We start from the raw sequence: 17928 nt of genomic DNA, 5'->3' as shown, positions 1-17928 counted from the left end.
AGGTGCCAAGAGATGGGCCTTTAAAATGTTCCTTTGCAGGGCCCAAGACTTGGTTCGAAGTCATAGTTAAACACCTTGTATGCAATTTTTTTTTTTTTTACCTCAATCGAGTTGTGTTCTGATTATGGGGGGGTGGTGAATTTAATACCACAAAAGGGGTCTCTGGCCCCAAAAACTCCCTAGTCTTTGACGATGACACGCAAACCCATAACAAGATGCAGCCTCCACCATGCTAGAAAATATGAAGAGTGGTACTCAGTGGTGTGTTATTTTGGATTGTCCCCCAAACATAATGCTTTGTTTTCAGGACATAAAGTTAATTTATTTACCACATTTTTTGCACTTTTACTTAAGTGTCTTATTGCAAACAGGATGCATGATGTGGAATATGTGTATTCTGTAAAGGCTTTCATCTTTTTACTCTGTCAATTAGGTTAGTATTGTGGAGTAACTACAATGTTATTGATCCATCCTCAGTTAACTCTTATCACAGCCATTAAACTCTAACTGTTTTAAAATCACCATTGGCCTCATGGTGAAATCCCTGAGCGGTTTCCTTCCTCTCCGGCAACTGAGTTAGGAAGGATGCCTGTATCTTTGTAGTGACTGGGTGTATTGATACACCATCCAAAGTGTAATTGATAACTTCACCATGCTCAAAGGAATAGTCAATGTTTGCTTTATTTAAATGTTTACCCATCTACCAATAGGCACTCTTCTTTGTGAGGCATTGCAAAACCTCCCTGATCTTTGTGGTTGAATTTGTGTTTGAAATTCACTGTTCGTCTGAGGGACTAAATAAGTGTATATGTGGAGTACGGAAATGAGGTAGTTATTCAAAAATCATGTTAAAACCTCTATTGGATTGGTGGGTCCCCCCTCGGGACAGTTGAGCTAACGTAGGCTAGTGTGCAAAGTTTTAGATGATCCAGTGAACCATTGCATTTCTGTTCAAAATGTTGTATCAAGACTGCCCAAATGTGCCTAATTGGTTTATTATTAACTTTTCATGTTCAAAATTGTGCACTCTCCTCAAACAATAGCATGGTATTCTTTCACTGCAATAGCTACTGTAAATTGGACAGTGCAGTTAGATGAACAAGAATTGAAGCTTTCTGCCAATATCAGACATGTGTATGTCCTGGGAGATTTTCTTGTTACTTACAACCTCATGCTAATCACATTAGCCTACATTAGCTCAACTATCCTGAGGATGGGACCCCGATCCCGAAGAAGTTTTAAGACTTTTTCTGGTCGATGTTGTCTAAGACCCCTCTTTTTTACACTACATTTTAGTGTCACAGATGTTCAGGATGGGAAACAGTTGAAAAATGTATATCTGCCTTCATTTAGAAAATATATAGATCATTTGACACCTAATTTAACATGCTCCTTTGAGCTTCACATGTTGTTGCTCATGGGTCCTTTCACATGGAAATGCCCAGCTTCATATGGCTTGGCAAAGTCGTACAGAGCTCTCCCTTCGGCAGGGTGGGAAGTGCACCGTCTACAATCACACATACCATCACACACAAACACACTTCTGTATGAAGCTCCATCTTCAATAGGGTGGGCAACGCCTACACACACATACACGTACACGCACATACACGTACACGCACACACACACACACACACGCTCACACCGAGCTGAACCACACAAGGAACAATATCCTGTAACTGCAGAGAAATAAAGGACATAAGTCATGCTAGGTTGTGTTGAGTTAGCTGTGTACTAACTGTGCTTCTCTTGTGTGTGTACAGTATCCATGCTTTCTCCTGTGAAGACACACAGAAGTAAGCAGTCAGGAACTCCATGCATATTCTACACATGTGATTAAAAGCAGTCTCTTGACACTGGAGCATGGCAATGGCCCAGAAACACTGCAGTCCACTCCTGAGCTTTGGGATTGGCCGGTAGTCACTTCCTGTGCTCTGTGATTGGCTAGTATCCTCCCAGGAGTATCTCTGCTCCAAAGGCTTGTGAAAGAAGCTGGACCTTATATACGGTACCAGCCAAATGTTTGGACACACCTACTCATAAAAGGGATTTTCTTTATTTGTACTACTTTCTACATTGTAGAATAATAGTGAAGACATCAAAACTATGAAATAACATACATGGAATCACGTAGTAAACAAAAAAGTGTTAAACAAATCAAAATATACTTTATAATTTAGATTCCTCAAAGTAGCCAACCTTTGCATTGATGACAGCTTTGCACACTCTTGCTATTCTCTCAACCAACTTCATGAGGAATGCTTTTCCAATGGTCGTGAAGGGGTTTCCACATATGCTGAGCACTTGTTGGTTGCTTTTCCTTCACTCTGCAGTCCAACTTATTCCAAACCATCTCAATTGCGTTGAGGTCGGGTGATTGTGGAGGCTTGGTCATCTGATGCAGATAGCCCTTACACAGCCTGGAGGTGTGTTGGGTCATTGTCCTGTTGAAAAACAAATGATAGTCCCACCAAGCGCAAACCAGATGGGATGGCATATCGCTGCAGAATGTGGTAGTGATGCTGGTCAAGTGTTCCTAGAATTCTAAATAAATTACTGACAGTGTCACTAGCAAAGCACCCCACACTCTACTCCTCCATGCTTCACAGTGAGAACCACACATGCGGAGATCATCCGTTCCTCTACTCTGTGTCTCACAAAGACATGGTGGTTGTTGGAACCAAAAATGTCAAATTTGGGCTCATCAGACTAAGGACAGATTTCCACTGGTCTAATATCCACTCCTCGTGTTTCTTGGCCCAAGCAAGTCTCTTCTTATTATTGTGTCCTTTAGTAGTGGTTACTACATGATTCCATATGTGTCATTTAATAGTTTTGATTGCTTCCCTATTATTCTACAATGTAGAAAATAGTTTTTTTTTTTAAAGAAAGAAAAACCCTTGAATGAGTTGGTGTGTCCAAACGTTTGACTGGTACTGTATGTGCATCGTTACAGAATGTTACAAACATACATTCCTGTCATATAGAGATAAGAGTAATGTAAGCTCTATATGGTAAATATAAAGTTGCAGAAACTGTGACTTATGCTAGCTAATGTTTGACTTGAGTTTTAGGTGATGCTAATGCTAAGAGGTTATCTTACGTAGCCTGTGTTGCTCAGTGGGCAGAAGCAGGGACGAAACCAGGGTCTGAGTTTTAGTGAAGCCCGGACGGATGGACTGCATTTCTATACAATTTCATCAGTCTAAAATACTTTTTGGAGAACAGCAATAGCAATCAAAAATGACCCTAACCATTATCACATTGGTTGCTGTAATTTCATTTACCTCAGTCGATCTACAAACACATAACCTATAAACTATACAATTAGCCGCTACACATGAACTCACATTAACTTAGTACAGCGATTCAAAATTATCATTTCATATGTACAGAGGGATCTTTTATCAGAAAAGTATATTATTACCAAAAAGTAAACAAAATATTTTCCTTTACTGAAGAAGAAAAAATAGTTGCAATTTTAAAGCTAATTTCCTGCAATTTGACACATTTTGCTGACATATGCCATGTTAATATGATATACAGTGCCATGCAAAAGTATTCATCCCCCTTGGCGTTTTTCATATTTTGTTGCATTAGAACCTGTAATTTAAATTGATTTTTATTTGGATTTCATGTAATGGACATACACAAAATAGTCCAAATTGGTGAAGTGAAATGAAAAAAATTACTTGTTTCAATAAATAAAATAAAAATGTAAAACAGAGAAGTGGTGCGTGCATATGTATTCACCCCCTTTACTATGAAGACACTAAATAAGATCTGGTGCAACCAATACCCTCAGAAGTCACATAATTAGTTAAATAAAGCCCAAATGTGTGCAATCTAAGTGTCACATGATCTGTCACATGATCTCAGTATATGTACACCTGTTCTGAAAGGCCCCAGAGTCTGCAACACCACTAAGCAAGGGGCACCACCAAGCAAGCGGCACCATGAAGACCAAGGAGCTCTCCAAACAGGTCAGCGAAAAAGTTGTGGAGAAGTTCAGATCAGGGTTGGATTATAAAAAAATATCAGAAACTTTGAACATCCCACGAGCACCATTAAATCCATTATTAAAAAAAATGGAAAGGATATGGCACCACAACAAACCTGCCAAGAGAGGGCCGCCCACCAAAACTCACAGACCAGGCAAGGAGGGATTTAATCAGAGAGGCAACAAAGAGACCAAAGATAACCCTTAAGGAGCTGCAAAGCTCCACAGTGGAGATTGAAGTATCTGTCCATATGACAACTTTAAGCTGTACACTCCACAAAGCTGGGCTTTACGGAAGAGTGGCCAGAAAAAAGCCATTGCTTAAAGAAAACAATAACCAAACATAATGGAAGAAGGTACTCTGGTCAGATGAGACTAAAATGTAGCTTTTTGGCCATCAAGGAAAACGCTATGTCTGGCGCAAACTCTACACCTTTCATCACCCAGAGAATACCATCCGTACAGTGAAGCATGGTGGTGGCAGCATCATGCTGTGGGGATGTTTTTCATTGGCAAGGACTGGGAAACTGGTCAGATTTGAAGGAATGATGGATGGCGCTAAATACAGGGAAATTCTTGAGGGAAACATTTCAGTCTTCGAGAGATTTGAGACTGGGATGGAGGTTCACCTGACAGCACGACAATGAACCTAAGCATACTGCTAAAGCAACACTTGAGTGCTTTAAGGGGAAACATTTACATGTCTTAGAATGGCCTAGTCAAAGCCCAGACCTCAATCCAAAGATTGCTGTACACCAGAGGAACTCACCCAACTTGAAGGAGCTGGAGCAGTTTTGCCTTGAAGAATGTATAAAAATCACAGTGGCTACATGTGCCAGGCTTATAGAGACATACCTCAAGAGACTTGCAGCTGTAATTGACTTTGGGGGGTGAATAGTTACTGTATGTACGCTCAAGTTCTGTTCTTCAGTCTTATTTCTTGTTTGTTTCACGACCCCCAAAAATATTTTGCTTCTTCAAAGTGGTAGGCATGTTGTGTAAATCAAATGACACAAACCCCATAAAATCCATTTTAATTCCAGGTTGTAAGGCAACAAAATAGGAAAAATGCCAAGGAGGGTGAATACTTTCACAAGCAACTGTATGAGTGAGAATGAAAAAAAAATGAAAGGAGGCTCCCTGGAGGTCAGGGCCCCTGGACATGTGCCCTGCGTGCCGGGGCGGTAATTCAGCCATGATTACTACAAGTTTAGATAGCTGGCTAGACTAACTAGACTAATTTACCAATCCAAAAGGTTTTAACTGACATGTCAGTGAGTGAAATATAACAAGAGGAAACATGCTAAGTGTCAAATGTGCACCTTGTGTATTCTACTCTTCATACTCTCAACAGTAAGTTGAGACCCGACAGAGTTCCTAAATTATTATGTGTTTTTTCACATTCTCAATAAATACATGGCTGTTGAGGGCTCTTCTTTAACGTACAGAGAGTTATGAAAGCTGTTCTCTCTATTTGTTTATCTTTCTCTCTATCAATGGGAATAGTAGGTCTTCCATTCATGCATTCTGAATTCACTTCACTTGCCCTTTTACAAAGATCTGCTTTGCATTTCCTGAGCTCCCCAAATTCATATGACCGATCAACATCTGTGCTCATCTAGGATCATATATAGAAAAACAGATAGTGCATGTACAAAACAGCCTGCATGTCAAGTGATACCAAATTCCTTATAGTTCACTGCTTTTCATCAAAGTAAAGTGCTTATCATTATTCGAATCCCGTGCTGACATTCCATATGTGTCAGAATACTGACCGGGATTCGTGGTATAATGTCACAATGGGCCACATTCCCGGGATTCCTCTGGGAAGCAGATGTGATTTGCCTCTTCATCCCACCGCTCTCTGATTCAACCTCTCACACACACATGCATTATTGCACAAAACACACAAGTGAACGCAAAAAAACACTCATATGGACAACCACACACACACACACACACACTGTAAATGTGCAGGACTGTGCAGACATAATTACTTACAGTACGTACACACATAACATGTGTTCAATGTGCTACAGAGACAATCTCTATTACAGACATAAGTGTAAAGTGGTGTCCACACCTCCCACCACCTAAAACACCGAAACATACTGACAAACACTTACCTATTCTCAACTGCATCCTCAAACTTGCCTCAGTCAAAGGGAACATAGATGCTGGACGTATAGTTGGCATACCGGTACATCGATATGACATACTTATCACTCTGGATGGATACTGGCTGTTTTTCTCATCAGAGCCAGAGTGATAGGAAGTTGCTGGGCTCAGATTACCCAACCGCAAATTCTAACTTTCTAACCTCTAGGAGGATACAGAATATCTGACCCTGGACCAGCTGTTAGGGGCATCAGGCTTAACCACTTATCCACAGCACAAACCCATGTCAAAGACTAAAGGATGGCTCAATAGTACTTAAGAGTTCATTGACAAGTGATGTCCATCTTCTCACTGGGTTGTGGAATGTTGTCCATTAGCTTGGGGAGCTAACACAAATCTTCAGGTCTCAGGGAAGGTTACGCATTACGCGCGCACCAAACCACATCCGTTACACTTCACCCCCCTTCGACCACAATGTCCTCAGAGACCCATCCCGGGTTTAGGAAGCCATGTGACCGACTGGGCTCAAACCCAGGCTTTCTGACCACCCCAAGACTGTGTTACAGTAACCAGCTGACCATTAAAAAGAAATAGTAAGCAAAATATGGTTGTATAGTGGTTTTTACCTGACATCATTTTGCTGAGGAGGCTTCTTTTGGCCTACCAGGTTCACAGTTCTTGCTTGGATGGGCTTCTCTTCCCTGGAACACACGAAAGGGACAATGTGATTGGAATGTTGTCAGAAAACGTTGTCAAATGTTATACATCGGTGTGGTTTGAGGGTTCTTTAGAAGGTGTATGCATGACTCTCTATTTAGACATTGGTCGGATTCCTCTGCTCAGACGTTGCTGACACCTGCTAGATCTTATAATGCCTGAATAGGTATTTTACATATCAGCTAACCACATAATTTGTTATGGCAATCTGGTACCCAAATGCACAATCGATGATATGGCACCCAACCATTTGTTGATACCTGCAATATCTGAGCACGGGAAGGTGATTAAACATTGGATGGGTGAAATTACCACATTCAGTGTCATCACTAGTTACCACAGCCACAAAGTAATAAACCCCACCTATTTGTACAATTTATCTTATTAGGATGTGCTTTCAAACTTAACCCTAACCTTAACCACACTGCTAACCTTATGCCTAAGCCTAACCTTAAATTAAGACCAAATAGCACATTTTTGTTTTCATGAACTGATATGGTATAGCCCATTTTTACTTTGTGACTGTGCTATCTAGTGAAAACCCTTTCATAGCCATAAATCAAATCCACTACTTCCTGTTCTCCATCAACAATTAACCAACACCTGACCAATCAGAATAGAGAAAATAAGTTGCTATGTAGAACATCAATTACAATAACAAAGAACACTGATTCATGATATTTTAGAACTACACAACAATGACTTAAAAAATTATATTTCTGATAAGATAATTATACACTGGAATGTTTTCACTTTTACCTCAAAATATCTACTGTTTTCTTTTTTCCCCTCAGTAATCTGACACATCAATGGGTTGGTCCTCTGATTATCTTGATCACAGATAAAACCGTTTGAGAACCCCACAACATGGAGGCGTTCTGTCTAAAACTGAAAGGGGTGACATATCTGTTAACACTGTGTTTGAGCTGTCATTAGATGGGTGTTATGAAAAAAAATTGGGTTCGATTGCAAATGTGTCTGACTGTCCAGTATTTCAGCTGTTCAAACCGCCATTCTTCAATTACACCGATTGGGTGAAAAAGTTGCTGTATAAGCAAAACCTAATTATTAGGAAACAGTACCAGAGGAGCACACTGCAATCTTACAACCATCAGATACTTTTGTTCTGACTGTGACCTATGCATGAAAATATCTGCACATACAGTACACACACACCCACACATATGCAAGGGCAGATAGTATGAATACAAATGCAGTGTGTAAATATTGATATGGCAGATTGGATTAAATCCCAGTGCCCAGTGTGTGTGTGTGTGTGTGTGTGTGTGTGTGTGTGTGTGTGTGTGTGTGTGTGTGTGTGATCAGTACCAGTTTGGACACACCTACCCATTCAAGGGTTTTCCTCTATTTTGACTATTTTCTACATTGCAGAATAATAGTGAAGACATCAAAACTATGTAATAACACATATAGAATCATGTAGTAACCAAAAAAGTGTTTTAAACTAATCAAAATGTATTTTATATTTGAGATTCGTCAAAGGAGCCTCCCTTTGCCTTGATGAAAGCTTTGCACATGCTTGGCATTCTCTCAACCAGCTTCATGAGGTAGTCACCTGGAGTGCATTTTCATTAACAGGTTTGCCTTGTTAAAAGTTCATTTGTGAAATGTCTTTCCTTCTTAATGCGTTTGAGCCAATCAGATGTTTTGTGACAAGGTAGGGGTGGTATACAGAAGATAGGCCTATTTGGTAAAAGACCAAGTCCATATTATGGCATGAGCAGCTCAAACAAGTAAAGAGAAACGACCGTCCATCACTACTTGAAGACATGAAGGTAAGTCGATACTGAACATTTAAAATCCCTTCAGGCACTATGATGAAACTGGCTCTCATGGGGACCACCACAGGAAAGAAAGACCCAGAGTTACCTCTGCTGCATAGGATAAGTTCATTAGAGTTAACTGCACCTCAGATTGCAGCCAAAAAAAATGCTTCACAGAGTTCAAGTAACTGACACATCTCAACATCAACTGTTCAGAGGTGAATGCATGAATCAGGCCTTTGTGTTGGAATTGCTGCAAAGAAACCACTACTAAAGGACACAAAAGAAGAAGAGACTTGCTTGGGCAAAGAAACACGAGGAGTGGATATTAGACTAGTGGAATTCTGTCCTTTGGTCTGATGAGTCTAAATGTAAGATTTTTGCTTCTAACCCCCATGTCTTTGTGAGACGCAGAGCAGGTGAACTCCGCATGTGTGGTTCCCACCGTGAAGCATGGAGGAGGAGGTGTGATGGTGTGGGGTGCTTTGCTGGTGACACTGTCAGTGATTTATTTAGAATTCAAGATATACTTAACCAGCAAGACTACCACAGCATTCTGTAGCGATACGCCATCCCATCTGGTTTGCGCTTAGTGGGACTATCATTTTGTTTTCAACAGGACAATGACCCAAATCGCACCTCTAGGCTGTATAAGGGCTATCTGACTAAGGAGAGTGATGGATTGCTGTATCAGATGACCTGACCTCCACAACCACCTGACCTCAACCCAATTGAGATGTTTGGGATGAGTTGGACCACAGAGTGAAGGACTAACAGCCAACAAGTGCTCAACATATGTGGGAACTCCTTCAAGACTGTTCCAGCTGAAACTGATTGAGCAAATGCCAAGAGTGTGCAAAGCTGTCATCAAGGCAAAGGGTGGTACTTTGAAGAATCTCAAATGTAAAATATATTTTGATTTGTTTAACACTTTTTTTGGTTACTACATGATTCCATTTGTGTTATTTCATCGTTTTGATGTCTTCACTATTATTATACATTGTAGAAAATTGTAAAAAATTAAGAAAAACCCTTGAATGAGTAGGTTTGTCCAAACTTTTGACTGGAACTGTATATGGGGTGTCATAGTCCTGTGTCTATGTTTCATCAGTGCTTCTCACATTAGTGGGTTTAGTTTTACAGCATAGAATGCGCAGATTAGATTACATATCAGTTCAGTCCGCGTCGGCTGTAATCTGATGTTGTGATTAGAGTGAATGATGCTATCAGATATAGGTGAGTTCTGTGAGTGGAAGACTTAAAAGGCTATTTTCCTCTCTAGAGTAAGGGCACACAGGCTACTGTAGCAATTAAGATCACACAGCAAACCACATGAGCATGCGAAGCATGCATGCGCGCGCACACACACACACACACACACACACACACACACACACACACACACACACACACACACACACACACACACACACACACACACAAATGCTATAGTGTTATAGGGCCAATGCATAGCCTAAAATGAAAATGATGCATGATCACGTGTGCATTGGACACTTCCTTCTTTAGATTCAATAAATCGATCGGCAGTTTCAGTACAGGACCATCACTCTGCACAAGGAGCCTAAAATAGAACACAGACGTGAATAGCAGAGGAGTTCTCATAGGAGCCCGGTTATTCGTTCTCTATAAGACTATGCGATAGCAGTGACATGTTTAACGTCATATCACCTCGCTGCAGTTTGACAGTCAATCTGTGGAGTAATGTGCTACTCAGATAAGGTTACGTCTAAGTCACGACGACAAACCTTCGATGTTTTGTCGTGACAAATACAATAGACGTGCTCCTTCCACGCCGACGCAAGGTCTGTGTGTGAAAATACTAAAATAGCACAGGCTGACTGTGCTGATTTTCGACCATCATCAACTATAATCAAACAGCACATAGGGCAAGGAGTAGGCTACATGCATTTACGCTAGCCTGTCTGTAGAGATGGGCTGTTGCAGCCTGATGCGAGAGTGCTGGCGCTGGCCTACATCGGTGTTATACTCAACCCACCGCATCGCCAAAGCAGCGACCTAACATGCAAACAGCTGTTGAGATACGGGACGGAAACACTCCGCTAGAGCAGATATGCACTGATTTTACAAGCAGAAATTAAGAGAATCTCGGTCGAATCAGGTTGTGCAATCGCAGCCTGAAGTTAGCCTGTAGCCTGCGGACGCAGTGCTCGAGATACTGGGCTCTAGGCTATATATAACCTATATAGCCAGCAATTTGTTCGGATATGACAGAACACATGATTGTATTGCCGGGAAATGGGTGAGGTTGAGAAGAAATTAGTTAGGGCATCAGAAGACACTGGAGTGTGACGCTGCTGCGTGTCTCGGGGACGACACACCCCTCTCTCTCCCGGTTCTCTTTCTCTCCCTCCCTCTCTCACGCTGTTCGTCTCTTACACCTGTGACAGCGCTGACCCAACACATGCTTACTCAGAAACCTCTTCCTCCCTCTCTCTTTCACACACGCACACACACAGCGTGTTAGGGCATCTTAACTGTGTAGACTAAAATATAGGCTCTAGATGGTTGAGAGTGAGGGCGAAAATAGGCTACACTATATTTGCCTAGAGGAGCTGGGGCTATACATGCTGATACACACACACACACACACACACGTCAATAGCATTTTCGGTTAAGGTTAGGAAGGCAGATATTTGTATAGGTTTGGTATCTATTGGTAGCCTAGCGGCCGATGAGCAGCAGTATGAGCATCATCTCTGCACTACATCTCCCCAACATCTCCAGAGCAGAAATAGCCCCAATGTCTCTCTTACTTTAACATGGCCTCTTCCTTCTCCTCCTCCTCCTTCTGTCGAGCTAACACGGCCATGATTATCTTCCTCTCTTCCTCAGTCAGATGGCTAAGGTCCGGCTCAGGCATGGACACCGGCGCAACGGGTGGGCGCGGGCCGCCCCGAGGGCCCACCGAGGCGGACATCTTCTCCCCCTTCCTCGGCGGCTCGGATTACGGACAGAAATCCCGCTGGCGGAGCCCACGTATCACGACATGGCCCACGGACGAAGCAACGGCTTGGGCAAGTGATGCAAGGCTCTCATGGTGGCGGGCACCCACGGCTGTAGTGCTTCTTCGGTTCCTAGTCGCCTTTCCTCTGCCTCTCTCTCGCTCTTTTCTCTTCTCCCCCCCACCCCCCTCCCTCCCGCCTCTCCCCTCCACTTCCAGTTACCGGGAACCCATCTCTAGTGGAGAATGATACTCGGTCACCTGGGAAGGCTTAGCTTTCTTCACAGCGGAGAGATGTTACTCTGCCGCTGCCCAGGTTGATCCGCTGACTGGGTGCCTTGTTTTCTAACGCAGCCGCGCTCTGCTGCTGATGCTGCCGCTGTCAGGGAGATGTAGAACAGTCAATGGGACCGCAGCCCCTGAAACGAGCACACCTTCTCACGCCGGGAGCGCGCATTGTCATTTGAGAATGGGGGTTCACCGTACAAGGCGCTTGCACAATTTTCTCTCTCACTTCACCAATCGTAGTGTGCTAGTGACGCGCTTCCCATCCTCCCTTCCTCGTGTGCGTGTGCGTGTGTGTCAGTAGTGTTGTTGTATCTTGTTAGGGCCCCAGCTGAAAATACTCGCAACACAAATTTAGCATTGGTTGCCTACCCTACACTAAAAATTTGTATGAGCCCATTTCAGGACCATGGACAGGGCAGTGGGCGGCCGGCGGCGAGACTCAAAACGAGATAACCAAAATATGCCCCGTTTTTTTCATAAAACATTATTCCCTCTATCGTAATGAGAATTTGATTTGTATTTTAGTTTACAAATCAACTTAGCCTACATATCATACTATTGCATATTATTGTCAGTGAATTGCGCCCAACAAGAGTCGTAGCCTAACTGTTGGCTGCCTGTTTGAGATACTCACATCAGAACTCTTTCACTTTCAGTTTAGCTCGACGCTGATGTTTCATAGTTAGGCTACATACAGTATTACTAGTGCTAGAGTTTTGTGGAATTACTTTTGTGCCTTTAATATCAAGAAACCTGTTTGAATTCGAGAACAACATTATTATTATTGCAAACAAAGATAATAATGATATTGCAAGCAGCAAAACAATAACCCAAAAGTATTGACAACAACATAAATCATATTGCATGGAATTCATTTTGAATGGCAAGTGCAAATTAATGTTAAATCAATGCAATTTACAGATGGGCTATGTACAGGTGCAGTGATCTGTGAGTTGCTCTGACAGCTGGTGCTTAAAGTTAGTGAGGTAGATATGAGTCGCCAGCTTCAGTGATTTTTGCAATTCATTCCAGTCATTGGCATCAGAGAACTGGAAGGAAAGGCGGCCAAAAGAGGAATTGGCTTTGGGGGTGACCAGTGAAATATACCTGCTGGAGCGCGTGCTACGGGTGGGTGATGCTATGGTGACCAGTGAGCTGAGATAAGGCGGGGCTTTACCTAGCAAAGACTTATAGATAACCTGGAGCCAGTGGGTTTGGCGATGAATATGAAGCGAGGGCCAGCCAATGAGAGCATACAGGTTGCAGTGGTGGATAGTATATGGGGCTTTGGTGACCAAACGGATGGCACTGTGATAGACTGTATCCAATTTGCTGAGTAGAGTGTTGGAGGCTTTTTTGGAAATGACATCGTCAAAGTCAAGGATCGGCAGGACAGTCAGTTTTATGAGGGTATGTTTTGCAGCATGAGTGAAGGATGCTTTGTTGTGAAATAGGAAGCCGATTCTAGATTTAATTTTAGATTGGAGATGCTTAATGTGAGTCTGGAAGGAGAGTTTACAGTCTAACCAGACACCTAGGTATTTGTAGTTGTCCACATATTCTAAGTCAGAACCGTCCAGAGTAGTGATGCTAGACGGGCGGGCAAGTGCGGGCAGCGATCGGTTGAAGAGCAGGCATTTAGTTTAACTTGCATTTAAGAGCAGCTGGAGGCCACGGAAGGAGAGTTGTATGGCATTGAAGCTCATCTGGAGGTTAGTTAACACAGTGTCCAAAGAAGGGCCAGAAGTTTACAGAATTGCATCATGTGTTGGCATATTTTAGCTGTCACAGAATTATGCCATGGCTTGATGTTTTAATTCGGCCATGTGTGCCATATCTTAACTGTCAATCAAACTCTGCAAAAGTTTAAACTAAAACTGAAGTTTGGGCATCCCTACCGAATGGTTACGGTTAGGGTTAAACTTAAATGTAGACATTAATTCCAAATTCTTAAGGTTAGGGTTAAGGTTTAGGAAAAGCTACAAAATTATAATAATGAGTGTCTAGCACTGAGTTGAACATGTGAACTTTAGAGACGGCCTTAAATGGTGTAGTTTTTCCACATTTCGCTAGGTCCAAATGTAATCTGGTACATGCAGAATCGCCACCTCCTGGCGTATTACATAAGTGAATGGGCCGGATTTTCTTATTGTCAGTAAATTTAATCATGCGAGAAATGACGGTGGAAATCCCTTTACGCACAAGTATTGCAATAATGACCATCATATTGAAGTAAACTTTGAGTCGCGATGATACAGTATGTTGTGTGGTCCTCCATGGAAACCCATGGAGGACCACATGAATAGTTATTGTGCTGACGTTGCCAACAGAGGCCGTTTGGAACTCGGTAGTGAGTGTCGCAACCGAGGACAGATGATTTGTATCGTCGAACAATGCTTCCGAGTTCCAGGCACTCTCAGCCGCCACAGTGTGAAAATCCATTGCGTAGTCTGCCACACTATGGGAGTCTTGACGTAGCTGGAGCATCTTACGAGCAGCCTCTCTCCCGGACAATGGTTAATCAAACACCTTCCATACTTCTGCCACAAATTCCTCTAGAATGAGGCAGATGGTGGACTGTTGCTCCCACACCGCCCTATCCCAGGCAAATGCCCTCCCGTTCATCAGAATTATGATGTACACTGTCCTCGAGCGGTCCGAGGGGAACGAAGAAGGCTGCAACTCAAAAATGAGGGAGAACTGGGAGAAAAAAGCCTGGTTCTGGATTCTCCAGCGTAGCGCTCCAGAGGAGGTAAGCGGGGTTCTCGGGACACTGGGATAGGCTGGGAGATTACGGGTGTGACCCACTGCCCAGTGGGGAATCCGCGGAATTGCTCCAGCAAAGAGTCAAATGCCTGGTCATGGCGTTTTGTCAGGGTATGGAGTCCCTCCATAAGACATTGCAGTAACTCCTCGTGTCATCCAATGGTGGCTCCTCGCAGGGAGACAGCATTGTGGAGCTGTTCTGAGTCTGTTGGGTCGGTCATGGCCAGTTCGTGCTATCACATTTTAGGCCAGTTCATACTATCAAGTTTTAGGCAAGACCCAGATGCAGACATTGTTGAAGTAACAAAAGTGTATTACTAGAACAGGGGGCAGGCAACATGACAGGTCAAGGGCAGGCAGAGGTCAATAATCCAGATCAGATTCCAAAAGGTACAGAACGGCAAGCAGTCTGAGGGTCAGGGCAGGCAGAGGTCAACAATCCAGATCAGATTCCAAAAGGTACAGAACGGCAGGCAGTCTGAGGGTCAGGGCAGGCAGAGGTCAATAATCCAGATCAGATTCCAAAAGGTACAGAACGGCAAGCAGTCTCAGGGTCAGGGCAGGCAGAGGTCAATAATCCAGTGTGGTGGGGCAAGGCCCAGGACAGCAGGCAGGCTCAGAGTCAGGGCAGGCAGAATGTTCAAAACTGTGAAAACTAGAAAACAGGAACTATATAAATGATATGCGCAAGGGGAAAAACACTGATAGGCTTGACGAACAAAACAGACAAACAGAGAACACAGATATAAAAACACAGGGGATAATGAGGGGAGATGGGAGACACCTGGTGGGGGGAGGAGACAAGCACAAAGACAGGTGAAACTTATCAGGGTGTGACAGTCCCACTAAGCGTAAACCAGATGGGATGGTATATTGTGCATTATGCTGTGGTAGCCATGCTGGTTAAGTCGGCCTTGAATTCTAAATAAATCACTGATAGTGTCACCAGCAAAGCACCCCCACACCATCAGACCTTCTCAACCATGCTTCACGATGGGAACCACACATGCAGAGACCATCCGTTCACCTACTATGCGTCTCACAAAGACACGTTTGGAACCAAAAATCTCAAATTTGGACTCATTAGACCAAAGGACAGATTTCCACAAGTCTAATGTTCATTCCTCGTGTTTCTTGGCCTAAGCAAGTCTCTTCTTATTATTGGTGTCCTTTAAAAGTGGTTTCTTTGGAACAATACAACCATGAATGCCTGATTCACAAAGTATCCTCTCAACAGTTGATGTTGAGATGTGTCTGTCACTTGAACTTTGTGAGGCATTTATTTGGGCTGCAATCTGAGCTGCAGTTAACTTTAATGAACTTATCCTCTGCAGCATAGGTAACTGTGGGTCTTCCTTACTTGTGGCGGTCCTCATGAGAGCCAGTTTCATCATAGCGCTTGATGGTTTTTGCTACTGCACTTGAATAAACTTTAAAAGTTCTTGAAATTTTCTGGATTGATTGACCTTCATGTCTTAAAGTAGTGATGGACTGTCGTTTCTCTTTGCATATTTGTTAAGTGTTCAAAATATTTATTACGATATTAGCAATTTATTCCTCAGCATTTTATACATTATTGGCATTTTATTACATTATCAGTTGCTTCAAGGTGTCTGTAATAGAATGCACATGGCAAAAACAAATATAGACATTAAGGGCTCTGAATACTTTCCGAATGCACTATAGTTGTGCTGGCCATTGTTTTAAAATCTGCTAGCTCGGATATAAATAATTATGAACTGTTACTCCAAAACGGGTTGACCATTAGAGACACATCATCTACGCCACCCTCTAAACCCTGTCTACACGGAATGAATGTGCCAAAACTTAAAAAGGCACCGAATTTGGAAACTATAGAAATCCATTTATTAACTTTTTCCTCATTTGTTACGTTACAGCCTTATTCTAAAATATATATATTTTTATTCCCTCATCAATCTACACACAATATCCCATAGTGACAAAGCAAAAATAGGCTTTTAGAAATCTTTGCAATTTTTTTAAAATAAATAAATAAAACCGAAATATCACAGTTACATAAGTATTCAGACCCTTTACTCAGTACTTTGTTGAAGTTCCTTTGGCACCTTTGGCAGCCTCGAGTCTTCTTGGGTAGGACACTACAAGCTTGGCACGCCTTATTTGGGGAGTTTCTCCCATTGTTATCTGCAGATACTCTCAAGCTCTGTCAGGTTGGATGGGGAGCGTCACTCCACTGCTATTTTCAGGTCTCTCCAGAGATGTTAGATCGGGTTCAAGTCCGGGCTCTGGCAGGGCCACTCAAGGACGTTCAAAGACTTGTCCCGAAGCCACTCCTGCATTGCTGTGTGCTTAGGGTAGTTGCCCTGTTGGAAGGTGAACCTTCACCCCAGTCTGAGGTCCCTGCCGCTGAAAAACATGTCCACAGCATGATGCTGCCACCACCATGCTTTACTGTAGAGATGGTGGCAGGATTTAATCCAGACCTGACGATTGGATTTCAGGCCAATAAATCAATCTTGGTTTCATCAGACCAGAGAATCTTGTTTCTCATAGTCTGAGAGTCCTTTAGGTGCCTTTTGGCTAACTCCAAGTGGGATGTCATGTGTATTTATACTGAACAGTGGCAGCTGAGATGAGATGGTTGTCCTTCTGGAAGGTTCTTCCATCTCCACAGAGAAACTCTGGAGCTCTGTCAGAGTGACCTTCGGGTTCTTGGTCAACTCCCTGACTAAGGCCCTTCTCCCCCTACTGCTCAGTTTGGCAGGGCGGCCAGCTCTAGGAAGAGTCTTGGTGGTTCCAACCTTCTTCAATTTAAGAATATGGAGGCCACTCTTGGGGACATTCAATGCTGCAGAAATGTTTTGGTACTATTTCCCAGATCTGTGCCTTAACACAATCCTGTCTCTGAGCTCTATGGATAATTCCAAGGATGATCAATGGCAACAGAATGCACATTAACTCAATGTTGAATCTCATAGCAAAGGGTCAGAATACTTATGCAAATACGGTTGTCAAAATATTGTCATATTCGCAAGTCCTCAACTGGCAGCTTCATTAAATAGTACCTGCAAAACACCAATCTCAACGACAAACAGTGAAGAGGCGACTCTGGGATGCTGGCCTTCTAGGCAGAGGTACAAAGAAAAAGCCATATCTCAGACTGGCCAATAAAAAGAAAAGATTAAGATGGGCAAAATAACACAGACACTGGACAGAGGAACACGCCTCTTCACTGTTGACATTGAGACTGGTGTTTTGAGGGTACTATTTAATGAAGCTGCCAGTTGAG

General features: G+C 42.8%; 1 protein-coding gene across 1 annotated transcript in view; it reads right to left on the bottom strand.

The window, feature by feature from the left end:
- Positions 1-11627, bottom strand: part of LOC115113230 (regulating synaptic membrane exocytosis protein 1-like) — a 73993-nt gene extending 62366 nt beyond the window's left edge. The window contains exons 1-2 of the mRNA XM_065012798.1: positions 11416-11627; positions 6746-6820 (exon numbers count right to left, since the gene is read on the bottom strand). Of these exons, the coding sequence (XP_064868870.1) occupies positions 6746-6820; positions 11416-11579 (239 nt within the window). The 5' untranslated portion in view covers positions 11580-11627. The remainder of the gene's footprint in view (positions 1-6745; positions 6821-11415) is intronic.
- Positions 11628-17928: the final 6301 nt, after the last annotated feature.

This window comes from Oncorhynchus nerka, linkage group LG28, assembly GCF_034236695.1.
Source record: "Oncorhynchus nerka isolate Pitt River linkage group LG28, Oner_Uvic_2.0, whole genome shotgun sequence".
Taxonomy (NCBI): domain Eukaryota; kingdom Metazoa; phylum Chordata; class Actinopteri; order Salmoniformes; family Salmonidae; genus Oncorhynchus; species Oncorhynchus nerka.
The sequence above is the reverse complement of the archived record's forward strand: the minus strand, read 5'-3'. Positions and strand labels throughout refer to the sequence as shown.